Raw genomic sequence first — 14,193 nt, 5'->3', positions numbered from 1 at the left:
CCCCCCCCCCCTTCAATGGGTCTCACCAACTGCTTAGCAACTTTTTAAACTTTTCGTATTGTACTTTGCAGGAAAAAAGAGAAGAAAAAAAAATACATGTCCTGATGACTTTCTGTTTTTTTATATATTTTTTTTGGCGCATTTTCAATTTGAGCATAAAAGTCTTTTTTTCTTTTCTTTCCCTTTTCTTTATCTCTCTTTTTTATTTCTCTTTGTTCTTCTTCTTCTCTTGTATTATCTTAAACACTCAATATGTCAAACCGCACAAATAGTCACGCTGAAGACGACTTTCCATTGATGAAGTCTGGTTATACAGCAAAAGGTGGCCCAAGCACGTCTGGTCAACCATCACGTATGATCCAACAAGCTAAAGGAGACTTTGCAACCAACGGAATACAACCTAGTCTTGCATTAGAACTTGACTTAAGTACTATTGAACATGTAATATAAGCACGATTAGAAAGCGTTCTTGTTATTGACAAAGTGGTTTAGGGTTGGTATGGTAATATGATGAATGGTTTAGGTTCTATCATTGGAGCATTTGGCACGGTAAGATAACACGATAGATCATAAAATATTTGCTTACAGATAACAATTTTAGATTCCCGGTTGCTTCTGTTTTCCCAATCCATATAAACCTGTCAGGCAAGGCAGCGTTGGTCTCATATCACGATTTGGAAAATTTTACAAGTGCGTTGATCCTGGTCTTGTCAAAGTATGCATGAATCAACGCGATTGTATGCTTATTCTAATTTTCTGTAATATAGATTAACCCCCTAACAGAAACAATAAAGAAAGTGGATGTAAAGATACAGATTGCAGATATTCCTCGTCAGTACATCATGACAAAAGATAATGTGACAGTTTTGATCGACTCAGTTTTATATTGGCATATAATTGATCCATATCAAGCTACATTTGGAGTGAATAATGTGAAAAAGGCATTGATAGAAAGGTAATGAGAATAAAAGGCGTTGCGAAAACAAGCTGGATAGCTAATAATAGATAAAAAGGACCCAAACAACACTTCGTCACATCTTGGGCGGTAAAGTACTACAAGAATGTGTTGAAAATCGTGAGGCAATAGCTCAAGAGGTCCAGGATATTACTGGAGGCGTGGCTGCTGACTGGGGAGTAAAGGTAATTTAGCACAGACATAAGGAATGCGCATAGGGTTGCTTAATGTTGCTGTAGATTGAATCGATCCTTATCAAAGACTTTAGCTTTTCAAAAGAACTTCAAGAATCGCTTTCTGCAGCTGCTCAAGCTAAACGTACTGGACAGTCTAAAGTCATTACTGCAAGAGCTGAAGTGGATGCTGCTAAACTGATGAGAGAGGCTGCTGATATACTTAATACACCTTCTGCTATGCAGATCAGATATCTCGACACCTTAAACAACCTTTCCAAAGCACCAAATACGAATGTTGTATTTTTACCTCCTTCTTCAGAAGGTACTGCTTTCGTCAAGGATGGAGCGGGCCACGTGCAGCCAATGAATGCCTTTCAAGCACAGAATGTTTTGAGCGTAGCTAACCAAAGGCCCCGTATTTTATAATTTGCTACGTTGACAGTTGTAATAATAAATAATTGCTATTCTAGTAAAACACGCACTTTATTATTTTACATTCACAGACTTTGGTTATTAAGCATCCTGACAGATAATGACTCGCATTCTGTGAACTAATTTCTTTCGTATTCTAAAGATTAGCCTGTACTGCCCATGTATCAACGGACTTGACAAGAGGATCAATGGCGCGATTATAAAGTCACTGAAGGCTACTTTGTATTATGCTGTCAACTTTGATCCACCAATGGAATGGTTTAATTGTTGTGGAACCATGTAATCTATAGTGATCTGAATGGATTATGTAGATATTCTGCCTCAAAGCGAGATGATTACTTGAATCGTATTCCTTTGTATTATTATTACTATTATTTTGATCCATGGCACCAGCCAACACGTTCTTCCAAAGTGCCACAAATATTAGTAGTAAACATAGTCCTGGATCTTTGCTTTTAAATAGTATGTGATATGTGAGACTGATGGTAGCTGTTTTTTTTTTTGAAGTGAACAGACTTTTGCTCCATCATGGCACAATAGCGCATTTATGCCGATAAATATCGGTTATCCAATCAGGTTCACCCGCAGCTTGACTTGCATAAAACTGATAATCTCTAAAGCTAATAAGCATACATACAAGACGAATTTCACAAGCTTATCTTAATAAGCATATAGAAGATAGATAACGTTATCATATACCAGGATTAATCCCGTCTTTGGCTGTTCTGTCGGTCTACAGGAATTTAGTAATATACCTTTCGGTCTTCAGGACTTAAGGAATTTATTAATCCTGACTCATCTACTCCGCCAATCAAATTAGCCTTGATTATTTTCTATAAATTCTGAGTTTTTTGATAGCTTGGGATTTTACCTTTTTAGAAATAGAATTATGTCTGCTGGACTTCGCAACGCGTTTAAAACTGCCAAAGAACAAAGTATGAGTGGTAGATAGCATTGAGTTGGAGTTGTATCTTATTCTATTATAGATCGTCCTGCCTTTGTTACCTTTATTACTGCTGGATACCCTTCACCTGAAGATACAGTAGAAAACTTATTGGCTTTGGAAAGAGGTGGTGCGGATGTTATTGAATTAGGTAAGGATAAAGAGAAAGAAAGAAAGAGGGGGTGAGAATGAAAGAGTAAATGCTTGTATGATAGGTATTCCTTTCACTGATCCTCTTGCCGATGGACCTACGATTCAATATGCAAGCACTGTAAGTTTGTAATCTGAATGCTCTAATCTCAAAGCTTACACATATGAACATTAGCAATCACTCAAACATGGTACAGATATTCCCATGTGTCTTCAAATGGTACGTGATGCTCGTGCAAAAGGCCTCAAGGTACCCATTGTCTTTATGGGCTACTACAACCCTGTCCTTGCTTATGGTGAAGAAAAGATGGTACAGGATTGTAAAGAAGCTGGTGTGAACGGATATATCTTGGTTGATTTACCACCTGAAGAATCCCACAACTTCCGCGGCATCTGTTACAAGCACGGTCTCTCTTATGTTCCATTAATCGCACCATCCACTACCGAGCAACGTATCGAACTTTTGTCCAAGATTGCAGATTCATTCATCTATGTTGTCTCTCGTATGGGTGTCACTGGATCCCGAGATTCGATCAATGCCGAATTACCAGCCATCATTGCTCGTATTAAGAAATATACCTCAGTCCCATTAGCTGTTGGCTTTGGTGTATCGACTCGAGAACATTTCGTTGAAGTAGGTGCTCATGCCGAAGGTGTCGTTATCGGTTCACGCCTGATTACTGTCACAAAGGATGCTCTTGAGAAAAATCAAAAGGTGCCCGAGGTCATTCAACAGTACGCTGCTGAAGTCTGTGGACGCAAACACTCTGTTGAAACCTACGCTGCTAGTGAAGCAAATCAAGCAGATATTGAAGTTAATGATGCTGCTGGCCGTGGACCCTTCTCACCTGATGATATCAAGAACTTTTACCAATTAGCTACTCGTTTTGGTGACTTTGGTGGTGCTTATGTTCCTGAGGCCCTCGTTGACTGTCTTACTCAATTAGAATCCTGCTTTATCGATGCCATGAACGATCCTTCGTTTAGACAAGAATTCGAGTCCTACTATGACTATATCTCTCGTCCTTCTCAACTTCAGCTCGCTAGCCGTTTAACGGAAGAGGCCGGTGGTGCACGTATCTGGTTAAAGCGTGAAGACTTGAATCATACTGGATCTCACAAGATCAATAATGCAGTTGGCCAAATTCTCTTAGCTAAGCGCTTGGGTAAGACACGTATTATTGCTGAAACAGGAGCTGGTCAACACGGTGTGGCAACTGCCACTGTATGTGCCAAGTTTGGCTTGGAATGTGTAGTCTATATGGGTGAAGAAGATTGTCGTCGTCAAGCATTGAATGTATTCCGTATGAGAATGCTCGGTGCTACTGTCGTTCCCGTCAAAGATGGCTCTAGAACATTAAAGGATGCAATTAACGAAGCTATGCGTGACTGGGTGGCTAATGTATCCAATACACACTACCTTGTTGGCTCAGCTATTGGCCCTCATCCTTTCCCTATGATCGTCCGTGAATTCCAATCGGTAATTGGCAGAGAAACAAAGCGACAGATGCTTGAGAAGGCAGGCAAATTACCCGACGCTGTTGTTGCTTGTGTCGGTGGTGGTTCTAATGCTATTGGTATGTTTCATCCTTTTGTAGAAGAAGAATCTGTTCGTATTGTTGGTGTTGAAGCTGGTGGCGACGGTGTTCACACTGAAAAGCACTCTGCTACATTGTCCAAGGGTACACCCGGTGTCCTTCATGGCACTCGTACCTACCTCTTACAAGATACCAAGGGACAAATTATTGAAACACACTCTGTCAGTGCCGGCCTGGACTATCCTGGTGTTGGTCCTGAACATGCTTATCTGAAGGACAGTGGTAGAGCCGAGTATCGTGTAGCTGATGATGCTCAGTGCTTGATTGGATTTAGAAAATTGACTCAATTGGAAGGCATCATTCCTGCTTTGGAATCTTCTCATGCTATCTATGCTGCTCTTGAGTTAGCTAAAGAACTCCCCAAGGATAAGGACATTGTTATCTGTCTTTCTGGTAGAGGTGATAAAGATATGCATACAGTGGTTGAAGTGTTACCCAAGTTGGGACCCAAGATCGGTTGGGACTTACGCTTTTAATTTCACTTTATAATCTCTGTTCTTCTTGTATCATAGCTTCACACACATATATATATAAATATTTATGTTTATTATTGTAATAAAAACAATACATTACATTATAACATGGTATCCTGTTTCCATTGTGTTTTGAGCAATCCATAAAACAGCAGTACTATTTTTAATAGTTTAATAAACATGTACCCCTTTTTTTTAACCTTTACCTTATCATGATCAATACACATTGAACGACGTCTGTTATTCCTAAGTACATATTGGGTATATCTAAGCCTTCCTTGTAAATGTATTTTGTCACTAGGACAGCCTTTGAATAAACATATTAATGTGTGTATACACTTTTGTGTAAATCTCTTTCTTCTCTCTTTACCACTGAACCGGATATACCACCTGCCATCAATGCAAATCCCTTATTTTTTTTTTAAAAAAAAAGATAATGAATAGATACACATCGTTTCTTCATCTTTTTATATGTACCAGGAATAAAAATAATCTTGCTCTCCAAGCCATATGTTCATCATATCCATCGCCTCGAAGTGCTTCTTTATCAATCAAATTTACACTATAAAAAAAAATTGGTTAGAGAAAAAGTGACATGTTCCCCAAAAAGAGTAAAGGTGAATTTAATACATGATCATTCCTAATGTTGCAATTATACCAGGTATCCAGTCTTCTATGCCTGGTGCTACTTTTCTGTCAGGCAAGTTCCATAACAGTGTTAGTCCATCAATAAATACCCACCAGCCGAGTGCAAACTGTTGAATGGTCAATATGACACGCGTATATCATGACTCTGTATAAAAAATTTACCAAGAAGCTGGCAATATAAACTGCAATACGCCTTCCTTTATCACCAAAAGAACAACAACTACAAATGAAAACACTATTGCTGTTATCCATAGTTTTTTTATTATATTTGTGTAAAGAAAAAAAAAAAAGAAATATAGAAAAGAAAACAAAAAAATTAAAATTGAGCAAACCCAAATCGTGAATGTTTGCGCACAGGAGAGTCAAAGATAGCTGTATTACTTCTCAAAATTTGATGAGAAAATGGGTTGAATGTACCTGTGTATTTGGGTGTAGGAATAGATTGAGTGAAGAATTCGAGTGGTGACATGTCTTCACTTATGGTGAGCTGTTCTAAGCTTAAAGGTGGTGTGGTTGGTGTGTTATTGCTATTATCATCATCTGATGAAGATTCATGCAGACCAGATACTCCAACAGGCTCCTCTTCATCCTCTTTTGTTAATTTCGGTAAACAAACCTCTTCAAAAGCATGTCCAAGAACAAATTGAACAAGGCCATCAAAAGGATAATAACTCTTGTCTTCTTCTTGGACTTGTTGTTCTTGATCCTCTGATGATGAACTCGATGATTGGCTTTGTTGTTGCTGTTGTTGCTGTTGTTGTTGCTCCTTTTCTTCTTCTTCCTTTCGTTGCTTTTGAAGTAACTCCTTGCGCTTTTTCTTTTCTAATTTACGTTTCAAGACAGTAGGAGACACTTGCTGCTTTTGTTGCTGTTGTTGCTGTTGAGCAACAGCGACTGATAAAGGTGGCCCAAATGCATCAGGAGTCAAAGTACGATCAGGCAGGCCACTGCTCTTAATCGTCGGTGTACCTGGTGTGCTTGTTTTTCCCCATGAGGCTGTAGCAGGAAGCGCTGAACGCTCCTCGTCGCCCGCAACAGTAGTAGAAGTAGTAGCTCTCTTGACTGTAGAAGACACAGGAGGGAAATCAGAGCTAGAGATAGAAGGTGAACTATATTGTGATGATCTGTGTCCATCTTCATCGTCATGGTCGTGGTCATCATTATTGTTGTTATCATATGACATTTGATCTCTCATTCGATGTTTGCTATTACACACGTTTATTTTCTCTCTCACGCGTTTATTTATTTTGGCAACTTACCCAGTGGCTAATTCTTCTTTTGATATCGTATCTGCGTCTTCTCCAGGCTCATGCAAGTATAAACAGTTTGGGTTTGGACAAGTCATGTTACGTAGATAATAAGTGCAATATTTAGTTGTACCATAAGATGCTCTATGCATAGAATTAGTAAATTAAATACTTTTCCTTCTAATGATTTTACCGCAAGATTCTACCAGCCATGACACTGCCATCTACCGCGTGAATAGCTTTGGCCGCATCCTCTTTTCTAACATAAGTAACATAAACTGCAGCACTTGGCTGCATAGAAGTTGCTCCGTTGGCGTGTGAAGTAGGTGCAATCTGTCTCTTGTTGATTACAATCTTTGCGATTTTGCCAAACTGTCCAAAATAGTCGTTCGATCTTATTATCTCTTCTGTGGCTAATTTGGGATGAAGACCAATAATATAGACAAGGTTCTTTTGGACAACCCTCATATTAGCCAAATGTCGACGATTGGCAACTTCCATATCCTTTTGTTGACGTTCTTTTTCTTTCTTTTCTCTTCTAATTCGTTGAATTCTAAACAATAGTGAGTATCAACATTTACAACAAACAAAAAAATAGCTTACTCATCAGCGCTAATGGGCTCAAATTCTGCAATTTGCTCTGAATATTCTCTTCGACTTTTTAAAGAGAAAGAGGGGAAACATTAGACACTTTTCAGTTACATTCTAATAAAATATACCATGCAGGGCATCTTCCATTAAGGTTTTCTCTAATGTGATGCCAGCAGAATCTACAAATCTTTTTGTTGCTTTAGTTTTTTTTTGTTGTTGTTGTTGTCTAATGAGCTAAAATGTCTACCTTATAGCCGCATGGGCAAGGTCTAAAGTTTCTATCAGCAATATCTAATTCCTCCATACAGAGAGGACACTCGAGCTCTTCTTCATCAGAACTGTACATTGTTTAATTGTTGAAAGGAAAAAAAAGAGGAAAACAATTTTTTTTATTGTGCTAAAAAAACATACACAAACAATTTAAACTCAGCTGTAGGTTTCTTTATTTATGCTTTTTGCTTCTCTTCTTTTTCTTCTTCTTTTTAGAAACAGAAGGTGTTGGTGTCGGCTCTTCTGGTGTCAGACTCTCAAAGACGATGCCCACTATCGGTTGTCCAGATTCACTTTGCGTAGACGATAGTGATTGATCTGAGTTTCTACGAGATAGATAGCCAGGAGTCTCAAACCCCTCTTCTCTTTCTACAGAATCACTAAATCCTAAACTGTATGCAACTTTAAGGTCAAAAGTAAATAACTCGAAAACTAAAAAGATAAATTAAACTCACAATCACTACCAAGATCAATTCCATCTTGTCCTGAGTCAGCCATGTTGGACATCAAGGGTATGGTACCTGCATAAGGAGAAAAATGAGTTACTTGGATAGGAGGACTTGGGCCGATATGAGCTGGAGGTCGAGGACATGCATCCAACTTCCAAGTATAAATGTGTTGAAGCTGAGTAAGGGTATCATTCCTTAATGTAGGTAAAAACTCCCGAAGACCAGTATGAGATGCTACTGTACGGGTAATAAATTTTGATTGCTGAGAGTCAGCCATAAGCCGTAGATGATTTAACATTAGCAAGATATAACCTCGCGTATCTTTTAAAAATTAAAATAATGAATAATATAACGCGTTTATTATATTACCTGTCTCCTTTGATTTGTCTTGATATTCATCAATAAGCCTTACTATTAAACAAGGTTTTTCTATAACAGCCTTCAACGTATGCTCATCGTTAATGGATAAAATTAAACAGAAAATTCTATAAAACAGCGTATGATAGATATTGCTTGATCTGTATGGGAATTGTTATTAGTCTTGTAACTATTTTATAAACTCCCCCACTTACGATTTCTCAAAGAACGAGTTGACAAGAATATTCCAAAAATCGACATGAATAGACGCCAGCATCTGTGGTTTTTCGTTTATGTTATATAATATTTGATATACAATTTCTAATAAATCAATATCAGAGGTAGTCAAAGGGTATCTACGGTCTAGTTAATATCCTCATTATCCATAATATGTGTCACATACTGTTTTGTATCGCAGTTCTCTCCACGATCCTTTGCAATCAAAGAAGAAAATTCGGATAAATATTCGGCGAGTAACTCTTGTGATTTGACAGAGACAAAGTAAAGTGGTCCCTGAACAGGCGTAGATGATGCTCTGGTATTCAACATTCCGCTTTATATATATATACATATGAGATGACTTTCTTTCTTATAATATTCCTCTTTTCCCTTACCTTTTTACTAGTAATTTTACAATCTGTATCATCTGTTTACGTATCTTGGAGGGTGGACTATTATGAATTCGCTTTACGAGCATTTGGATCATGTCTCTATTTAAAGATTTGAATAGGATATCTCCATTTTCAACTTGAGATGACTCTTCGATAATACGTGCAAAGAATTCTTGTGATGCCTCTACAAACTTTGGATATTCTATAAAGTAGTGTTTGTATTTAAAACGAAGAGTAAACTAGAGCTTTACCAGTCATTTGCATGGCTTGAAATATCCATTCTAAAAACTGTAGTTCTTGTAACCTAGTATGACATCTTTCTCTTTGTCCTCTTGTTTCTGGGTTGATATCTCTCACAAAGATCAAACCAAGAATAGAATCCATGACTGGACTTTCTGTTATATAAGGTAGCATATAGTGAAAGAGAATAGCAGCATTATCACGCAAGATAACAAATTCAAGCATATCACAAGGGTATCTTCTTACCAAATGTTGAAATATCCTAAAGAAGTGATTGAAGTTTCCATTTGAGTTTGGTAAAAAGACATTAAAGAGATGGTTCACTAATAAGAAAGAATAAATAAAAAGCTCCTTCTTCTAAACCAAGTATCTTACCAATTGTATAAAATTTAGAGTTTTGGACCCATAAATGATTGGCCGTTGTACCAGATAATAGTTCCATAGCATGATACGATCTTTTTAACGCTTCAATATCCTTTATATCTCTTTCATGGGTGGCGTGTCTCAATTTATCCTCAAGAGTACATTTTGACAAATCAATTAGTTCCTTTGTCAAATCAAGCCTTGTAATATGTGTCATGCAAATATCCATCATGCCTTTAAGATCATAATCAGTTACAGACGCTTTCATTATATAGTTTGTACTTATATAAATACCTTCAAGAAATAATACATTTACAATCTTTGCATCAAGTCTAGGCGATGAAAACTGAAGTAATTTTTCAATCAACGCAATTGACGTTGCTTTATAGTCTGCTGTTCTTTCTACTTCTACTGTTTCTTCAGTCGTCTCCTTCATTTCGACATCATCTGTTTCAGAAATAAGTGGCGTTGTTAACACTTCATCATCGAGGCTATTTGACGTGTCCATGGAATAACACAATAAAAAAGAAAAGAAAAGAAAGAAAAGGGAAATGAGAGGAGCCCATCCAGCGCTTTTAAAAGATTGGTGATGAAAAAGCAGTCCTTTATTTCCTTTTTAATGCATCCAGTCTTTTTGAACCAACGTACTCTAAGCAATACATTATTTCCCATTGATAGCGTCGTCTTGAATGACTATTACAAGCCATGATATCTACTGTATCACTATTATTTAACTATTATTTATGTCTAATTCATAAATCCCCCTTTTTGGCCACTGTGATATAAAGCATGGTGCTCTTGGTATTCTTACAGTGTTACTTCATCTATAGAAACAATGATCTCGGATCAAAAAGTCATGAGGATCAACACTGAATAATAAGCTTACACAGTAGACATATCCATTCACCTTTGTTTATGCTATTAAAAAAAAAGACTGAAACAGGGCCAGCCACTTCATTTTGAGGCTGAATAAGAAGAGTCAAATAACTGTTCGTGCTACGCTCTTTTATTTGAAAGGCCAACTGGGGAATGGTATTTAGATGTTTACCCTCCCTATAAGTCTTATTTTCGCTTTAATGCGTCCAACCTTTTAGCCAAGGAATCAAAATCATTAGGATCGCTTTCTGCTGGCTTTACTGTCTTTTTTATAGGTGAATTAGTGGGTATCTCTGGTAAGTCAATTTGAGTGTCCAATAGATCTTCCTGTAAAGGTGCAAGTAACTTTATACGGTTGGTAATCATCTTAATCAACTTTATATTTCTTTACCTCTCCTTGTCCACCTCCTCCATCACCATGGTCACTGTTATCATCGTCCAGAATATTATCCATATCAGCTTCTTCCTCATAGTGGTCAATTAAGTCAGATCTCCACTTGATATCATATATTTTAGCAATTTCTTCAAGATAACGTTCTACCAAGTATGGATCAGGTGCATTGGCTTGAAGTTTTATAATAATCTAAACTACGTAGTTTGTCATCTTGTTCTCTTTTTTTTTTTTCCTTACCTTTTCATTCACTTTGTCATTCTTATTTTCCATGGCGTCAATCATAAACTCTTTACCAAACTTGGAAGCTAGCTGGTCTCTTACCTTTCAAGTGATGTCCAAAGATGAGAATAAATATAAGGTGTATATATCGATTATTCATACCAAACTTAATTCTTTTACTTCGCTTAATCGAGGAGCAGCCCAGATAACGGTATGAACTGCTTCTTCAATACTTACTTCACACGTCCTATATAACTTGGTATCTTTTTCCTTTTTGCTTTAAAAGAAAAGTCTTACTTGTATGTTTCCAATAAACCAAAACGAGCCAATAGTAAATCACAATAGAGTTCCAAGTTCTCCATTGCTTCAATAACAAAATCGTCTCTAATGACATGCTCAATTCGGACTCTTGCACTTTCTATTTTCCCTTTTTCTATCAAGGTGCCAATTTCTCTCCTTAATTGCTGGTTTAGAGAAGTCTTTTTGGCTTGGAGCATCTTTAGTCGGTTGATGGCCAATTTGAGCTGTACCTTTAATCTTGCAGGGTTAAACATGGTATCAGAGAGTAAAATAAAGAGAGAGAGAATAAAGAGGCCTTTCCATATGCTGTTACACCTGCGGACTTATAGTCTGCCTGTCTTTTTTTGTTCCTTTTTTTGTATTCTCCCCTACTGTCTTTTTTTCTCTTTCTTTCTTTATAATGAATCAAGATGAATCAGGTCGTTTGCGTGTAGAGCGAATACTTCATGACCGTAGACCAAGACGATCTGATAGAATTGAAATTTTTGATGGAAGACACACAGCTCAGAACATATCTGCCTATGGATTTTTATTAGGATTAGTATGCGGTGGTGGTCTCTTATACTCCTTCTATGGTCAAATACCTCAACTAGGCGTCTTTTTAGTAGCCTTACCTACCTTTCATTTCTTGGAATATGTTGCCACTGCCTTATTTAATGCAGAGAAGCTGTCACTTGATTGTAAATAAGCAAGTAAAAAAAAAAAAAAGATAAAGACTCATCGATTTCATATAGCTTATTTGATTAACCATGGTCGACAGTATCATGCAGCTCATACGGCTGCTCTTGTAGAGTTTATTATAGAATATTATTTCTTTCCCAATTGGAAACAATTTGGTTATTTGAATTATTTCGGTAAACAATAGTAGTAAATATATAAAGAAATATATATATATATATTGGCACTATGTTTTAGGTCTGTTCTTGCTTATTATCGGTCAAGGATGTCGTACTGTAGCTATGTTTTCTGCAAAGCACAATTTCTCTCATCATATCGTGGATCAGAAAGAGAATGACCATGTATTAGTCACTCATGGTATTTACAAGTAAAATAAGCCAACAAATTATGGGTTGATTGTTATCTAAACTCTCTTTCTATTAGAATAATGAGACATCCTTCTTATTTTGGATTCTTTTGGTGGGCATTGGGTGCACAGCTGTTGTTAGGCAACCCTATTTGCTTTATAGGCTTTATCTTTGTACTTCAAAGGTTCTTTTCTGAGCGTATCACATATGAAGAATACACACTAGAGCGTTTCTTTGGTCAAGAATGGAGAGATTATAAATCCAAAACACCCACTTTGATGCCTTTTGTTTAATATAGAATAAGAGTAATATTTTACCATTTATACGGTTTAATGCGTCATTGATACTGAGCGCGTGATGGTTCAGACCAGATATAAACTTTTAGAATAACTTTTTTTTTCTCTTTTTCTATTATGCAGCAATCACGTTTTTTGAATTTACCAAATGAAGTGTTGGAGTATATTATCCATTTATCATCTATAAAGCCCTATGATGACACTGATTTCTTGGGATGGTGTTATCCTGAGCACAGCTACACTCATCTAAAGTCAATCGCTTTATGCTGTCAACGGTTATACAAACTATGCTCTCCCTTTCTTTGGAAACACAAAGAATTTATACTTCCTCGGCAGCATGATGTAAAGAAAGAGTCTATTATCCAGATAGCTACAGATATATTAGCTACCCCCAGTGCACTATCATCCATCCCACTTGTTCTAGGTGATCATGTCTGTTCCTTATACCGAAATTTAACAACTAGTCCACATTTCGATCTGATCAATTCCAGACTGATGGCACAGCTCGTGTGTAACTTGAAAGCGTTACGTATTGATTTTCATCCGCTGCCCAGGACAGAACATTATGGACTACGATACTTTTTTGAGTACTGTCCACATCTGACAGAGGTGTTTATAAGCCATTGTCAAGATACCTATGATGATTTTGATGCCCTTTGCCGATATAAACCCAGACTGACCTCATTAACACTCATAGACTGTACAGTAAAAGAGCGTACATTAGAAATTATGATGGACCTATTTCGACCTACCTTAAAGCGACTTCTCTTTAGACAAGTGCTGATTGAGCCCAGTATAAATACAACTCAACTTACATCTCATTTACTAACAGCTGCCGCATCAGAAGCCCGTCTTGGATTCCTTCATCCACTTCACTTTCAAAATTCGCAGGCAGCTGGGATTCCCCAGAGCATGTATATCAAGGCTAGCCCTAACCTTAGACAGCTGGCGTTGACAGATTCTATCAGCTGTAGTACACTAGAACAGATTACACAAGCTTCCCCCTTGCTAGAAAAGCTGGCTATTGTTTTGCATGACTATTACCCTGAACAAATCGCTCGTTCACTAACTGCGATCACAAGCCTGCAAAGGATGACCGTGCTCTCTTTATCGTTTAGAAAGCACTATCCACTGTCAAGAGAATTTGAAAGGTTCCCTTGTCATGCACCCTCAAGTGTTTGGAGTTACTTTGCAACTTGTTTACCCAAGCTGAAGTCACTGTATATCTCTTCATCAAGACTATTAATATCCTATGAATTCATACCTATCCTTTTACAGTATCATCCATTTATAGTGGACGTCATGATCTACAGTATTTCCTTTACGCAGCCACCAATCCCACCTTCAGATAATAGTCTAAGTAATCTACGGGATACCTATCTTTATGAATGTAGGTATATCACTTACAAGATCCCTGACGAACATCGTCATTATCTATACACAGGACAAGAGGCAATACAACAAAGCTATAATCGCGTTATTGATGATGTATCGGATGTACAACTATGCTTCATTAAAGGATATAAACAATAAATTGTCTGTTTGATATCTTTGTGACGCGTTGACGTGATTGTCAGAAA

At 37.3% G+C, this 14,193-nt stretch overlaps 9 protein-coding genes across 9 annotated transcripts; 4 read left to right on the top strand and 5 right to left on the bottom strand.

Annotated features, from left to right (window-relative positions):
• Positions 1-354: 354 nt before the first annotated feature.
• Positions 355-1,557, top strand: RHIMIDRAFT_204452 (uncharacterized protein; the record flags this gene model as incomplete). The annotated part of the gene is made up of 6 exons (XM_023606760.1): positions 355-441; positions 493-549; positions 602-715; positions 768-955; positions 1,014-1,140; positions 1,195-1,557. The coding sequence occupies 6 exons, from the start codon at positions 355-357 to the stop codon at positions 1,555-1,557; spliced, it is 936 nt and encodes a 311-aa protein (XP_023464785.1).
• An 887-nt stretch (positions 1,558-2,444) lies between these two features.
• On the top strand, positions 2,445-4,817 carry RHIMIDRAFT_29432 (tryptophan synthase). The gene is made up of 3 exons (XM_023614077.1): positions 2,445-2,498; positions 2,550-2,777; positions 2,832-4,817. Exons 2-3 carry the CDS (start codon positions 2,715-2,717, stop codon positions 4,728-4,730), a joined length of 1,962 nt encoding a protein of 653 aa, XP_023464784.1. The 5' UTR covers positions 2,445-2,498; positions 2,550-2,714; the 3' UTR covers positions 4,731-4,817.
• A 280-nt stretch (positions 4,818-5,097) lies between these two features.
• RHIMIDRAFT_189590 (UPF0220-domain-containing protein) lies at positions 5,098-5,482 on the bottom strand (the record flags this gene model as incomplete). The annotated part of the gene is made up of 3 exons (XM_023605907.1): positions 5,098-5,136; positions 5,205-5,289; positions 5,358-5,482. Coding segments are annotated over 3 exons (249 nt in total), but the record flags the coding sequence as incomplete, so codon positions are not given.
• A 28-nt stretch (positions 5,483-5,510) lies between these two features.
• On the bottom strand, positions 5,511-6,795 carry RHIMIDRAFT_29400 (uncharacterized protein). The gene has a single exon (XM_023614046.1). The coding sequence runs from the start codon at positions 6,568-6,570 to the stop codon at positions 5,692-5,694; it is 879 nt and encodes a 292-aa protein (XP_023464782.1). The 5' UTR covers positions 6,571-6,795; the 3' UTR covers positions 5,511-5,691.
• RHIMIDRAFT_285432 (uncharacterized protein) lies at positions 6,631-7,559 on the bottom strand (the record flags this gene model as incomplete). The annotated part of the gene is made up of 5 exons (XM_023613278.1): positions 6,631-6,766; positions 6,816-7,175; positions 7,226-7,279; positions 7,342-7,400; positions 7,461-7,559. 5 exons carry the CDS (start codon positions 7,557-7,559, stop codon positions 6,631-6,633), a joined length of 708 nt encoding a protein of 235 aa, XP_023464781.1.
• A 96-nt stretch (positions 7,560-7,655) lies between these two features.
• On the bottom strand, positions 7,656-10,011 carry RHIMIDRAFT_239223 (uncharacterized protein; the record flags this gene model as incomplete). Its single annotated transcript, XM_023609131.1, has 9 exons — positions 7,656-7,885; positions 7,939-8,253; positions 8,302-8,450; positions 8,505-8,645; positions 8,693-8,842; positions 8,904-9,102; positions 9,152-9,463; positions 9,516-9,737; positions 9,798-10,011. The coding sequence occupies 9 exons, from the start codon at positions 10,009-10,011 to the stop codon at positions 7,656-7,658; spliced, it is 1,932 nt and encodes a 643-aa protein (XP_023464780.1).
• Positions 10,012-10,468: 457 nt separating this feature from the next.
• On the bottom strand, positions 10,469-11,579 carry RHIMIDRAFT_29359 (DUF292-domain-containing protein). Its single transcript, XM_023614001.1, has 5 exons — positions 11,290-11,579; positions 11,155-11,239; positions 11,011-11,094; positions 10,771-10,962; positions 10,469-10,724 (listed from the first exon to the last, which is right to left on the bottom strand). Exons 1-5 carry the CDS (start codon positions 11,544-11,546, stop codon positions 10,566-10,568), a joined length of 777 nt encoding a protein of 258 aa, XP_023464779.1. The 5' UTR covers positions 11,547-11,579; the 3' UTR covers positions 10,469-10,565.
• Positions 11,580-11,692: 113 nt separating this feature from the next.
• RHIMIDRAFT_239221 (farnesyl cysteine-carboxyl methyltransferase, mediates the carboxyl methylation step during C-termin) lies at positions 11,693-12,610 on the top strand (the record flags this gene model as incomplete). The annotated part of the gene is made up of 4 exons (XM_023609130.1): positions 11,693-11,972; positions 12,027-12,146; positions 12,208-12,337; positions 12,394-12,610. 4 exons carry the CDS (start codon positions 11,693-11,695, stop codon positions 12,608-12,610), a joined length of 747 nt encoding a protein of 248 aa, XP_023464778.1.
• Positions 12,611-12,730: 120 nt separating this feature from the next.
• Positions 12,731-14,146, top strand: RHIMIDRAFT_239220 (uncharacterized protein; the record flags this gene model as incomplete). Its single annotated transcript, XM_023609129.1, has 1 exon — positions 12,731-14,146. The coding sequence occupies one exon, from the start codon at positions 12,731-12,733 to the stop codon at positions 14,144-14,146; it is 1,416 nt and encodes a 471-aa protein (XP_023464777.1).
• Between the last annotated feature and the right edge of the window lie 47 nt (positions 14,147-14,193).

This window comes from Rhizopus microsporus (genome assembly GCF_002708625.1).
Source record: "Rhizopus microsporus ATCC 52813 unplaced genomic scaffold scaffold_12, whole genome shotgun sequence".
NCBI classification, from domain to species: domain Eukaryota; kingdom Fungi; phylum Mucoromycota; class Mucoromycetes; order Mucorales; family Rhizopodaceae; genus Rhizopus; species Rhizopus microsporus.
The sequence above is the reverse complement of the archived record's forward strand: the minus strand, read 5'-3'. Positions and strand labels throughout refer to the sequence as shown.

Bases quoted from the DNA above. Each gene is read 5' to 3' on its own strand.
- RHIMIDRAFT_29432 (XM_023614077.1), top strand. From the start codon at position 2,715: ATGATAGGTATTCCTTTCACTGATCCTCTTGCCGATGGACCTACGATT. The intron at 2,778-2,831 runs GTAAGTTTGTAA...TATGAACATTAG, and splicing joins CGATTCAATATGCAAGCACT to CAATCACTCAAACATGGTAC.
- RHIMIDRAFT_29400 (XM_023614046.1), bottom strand. From the start codon at position 6,570: ATGAGAGATCAAATGTCATATGATAACAACAATAATGATGACCACGAC.
- RHIMIDRAFT_29359 (XM_023614001.1), bottom strand. From the start codon at position 11,546: ATGTTTAACCCTGCAAGATTAAAGGTACAGCTCAAATTGGCCATCAAC. The intron at 11,240-11,289 runs GTAAGACTTTTC...CAAGTTATATAG, and splicing joins GGTTTATTGGAAACATACAA to GACGTGTGAAGTAAGTATTG. The intron at 11,095-11,154 runs GTATGAATAATC...ATCACTTGAAAG, and splicing joins AAGTAAAAGAATTAAGTTTG to GTAAGAGACCAGCTAGCTTC.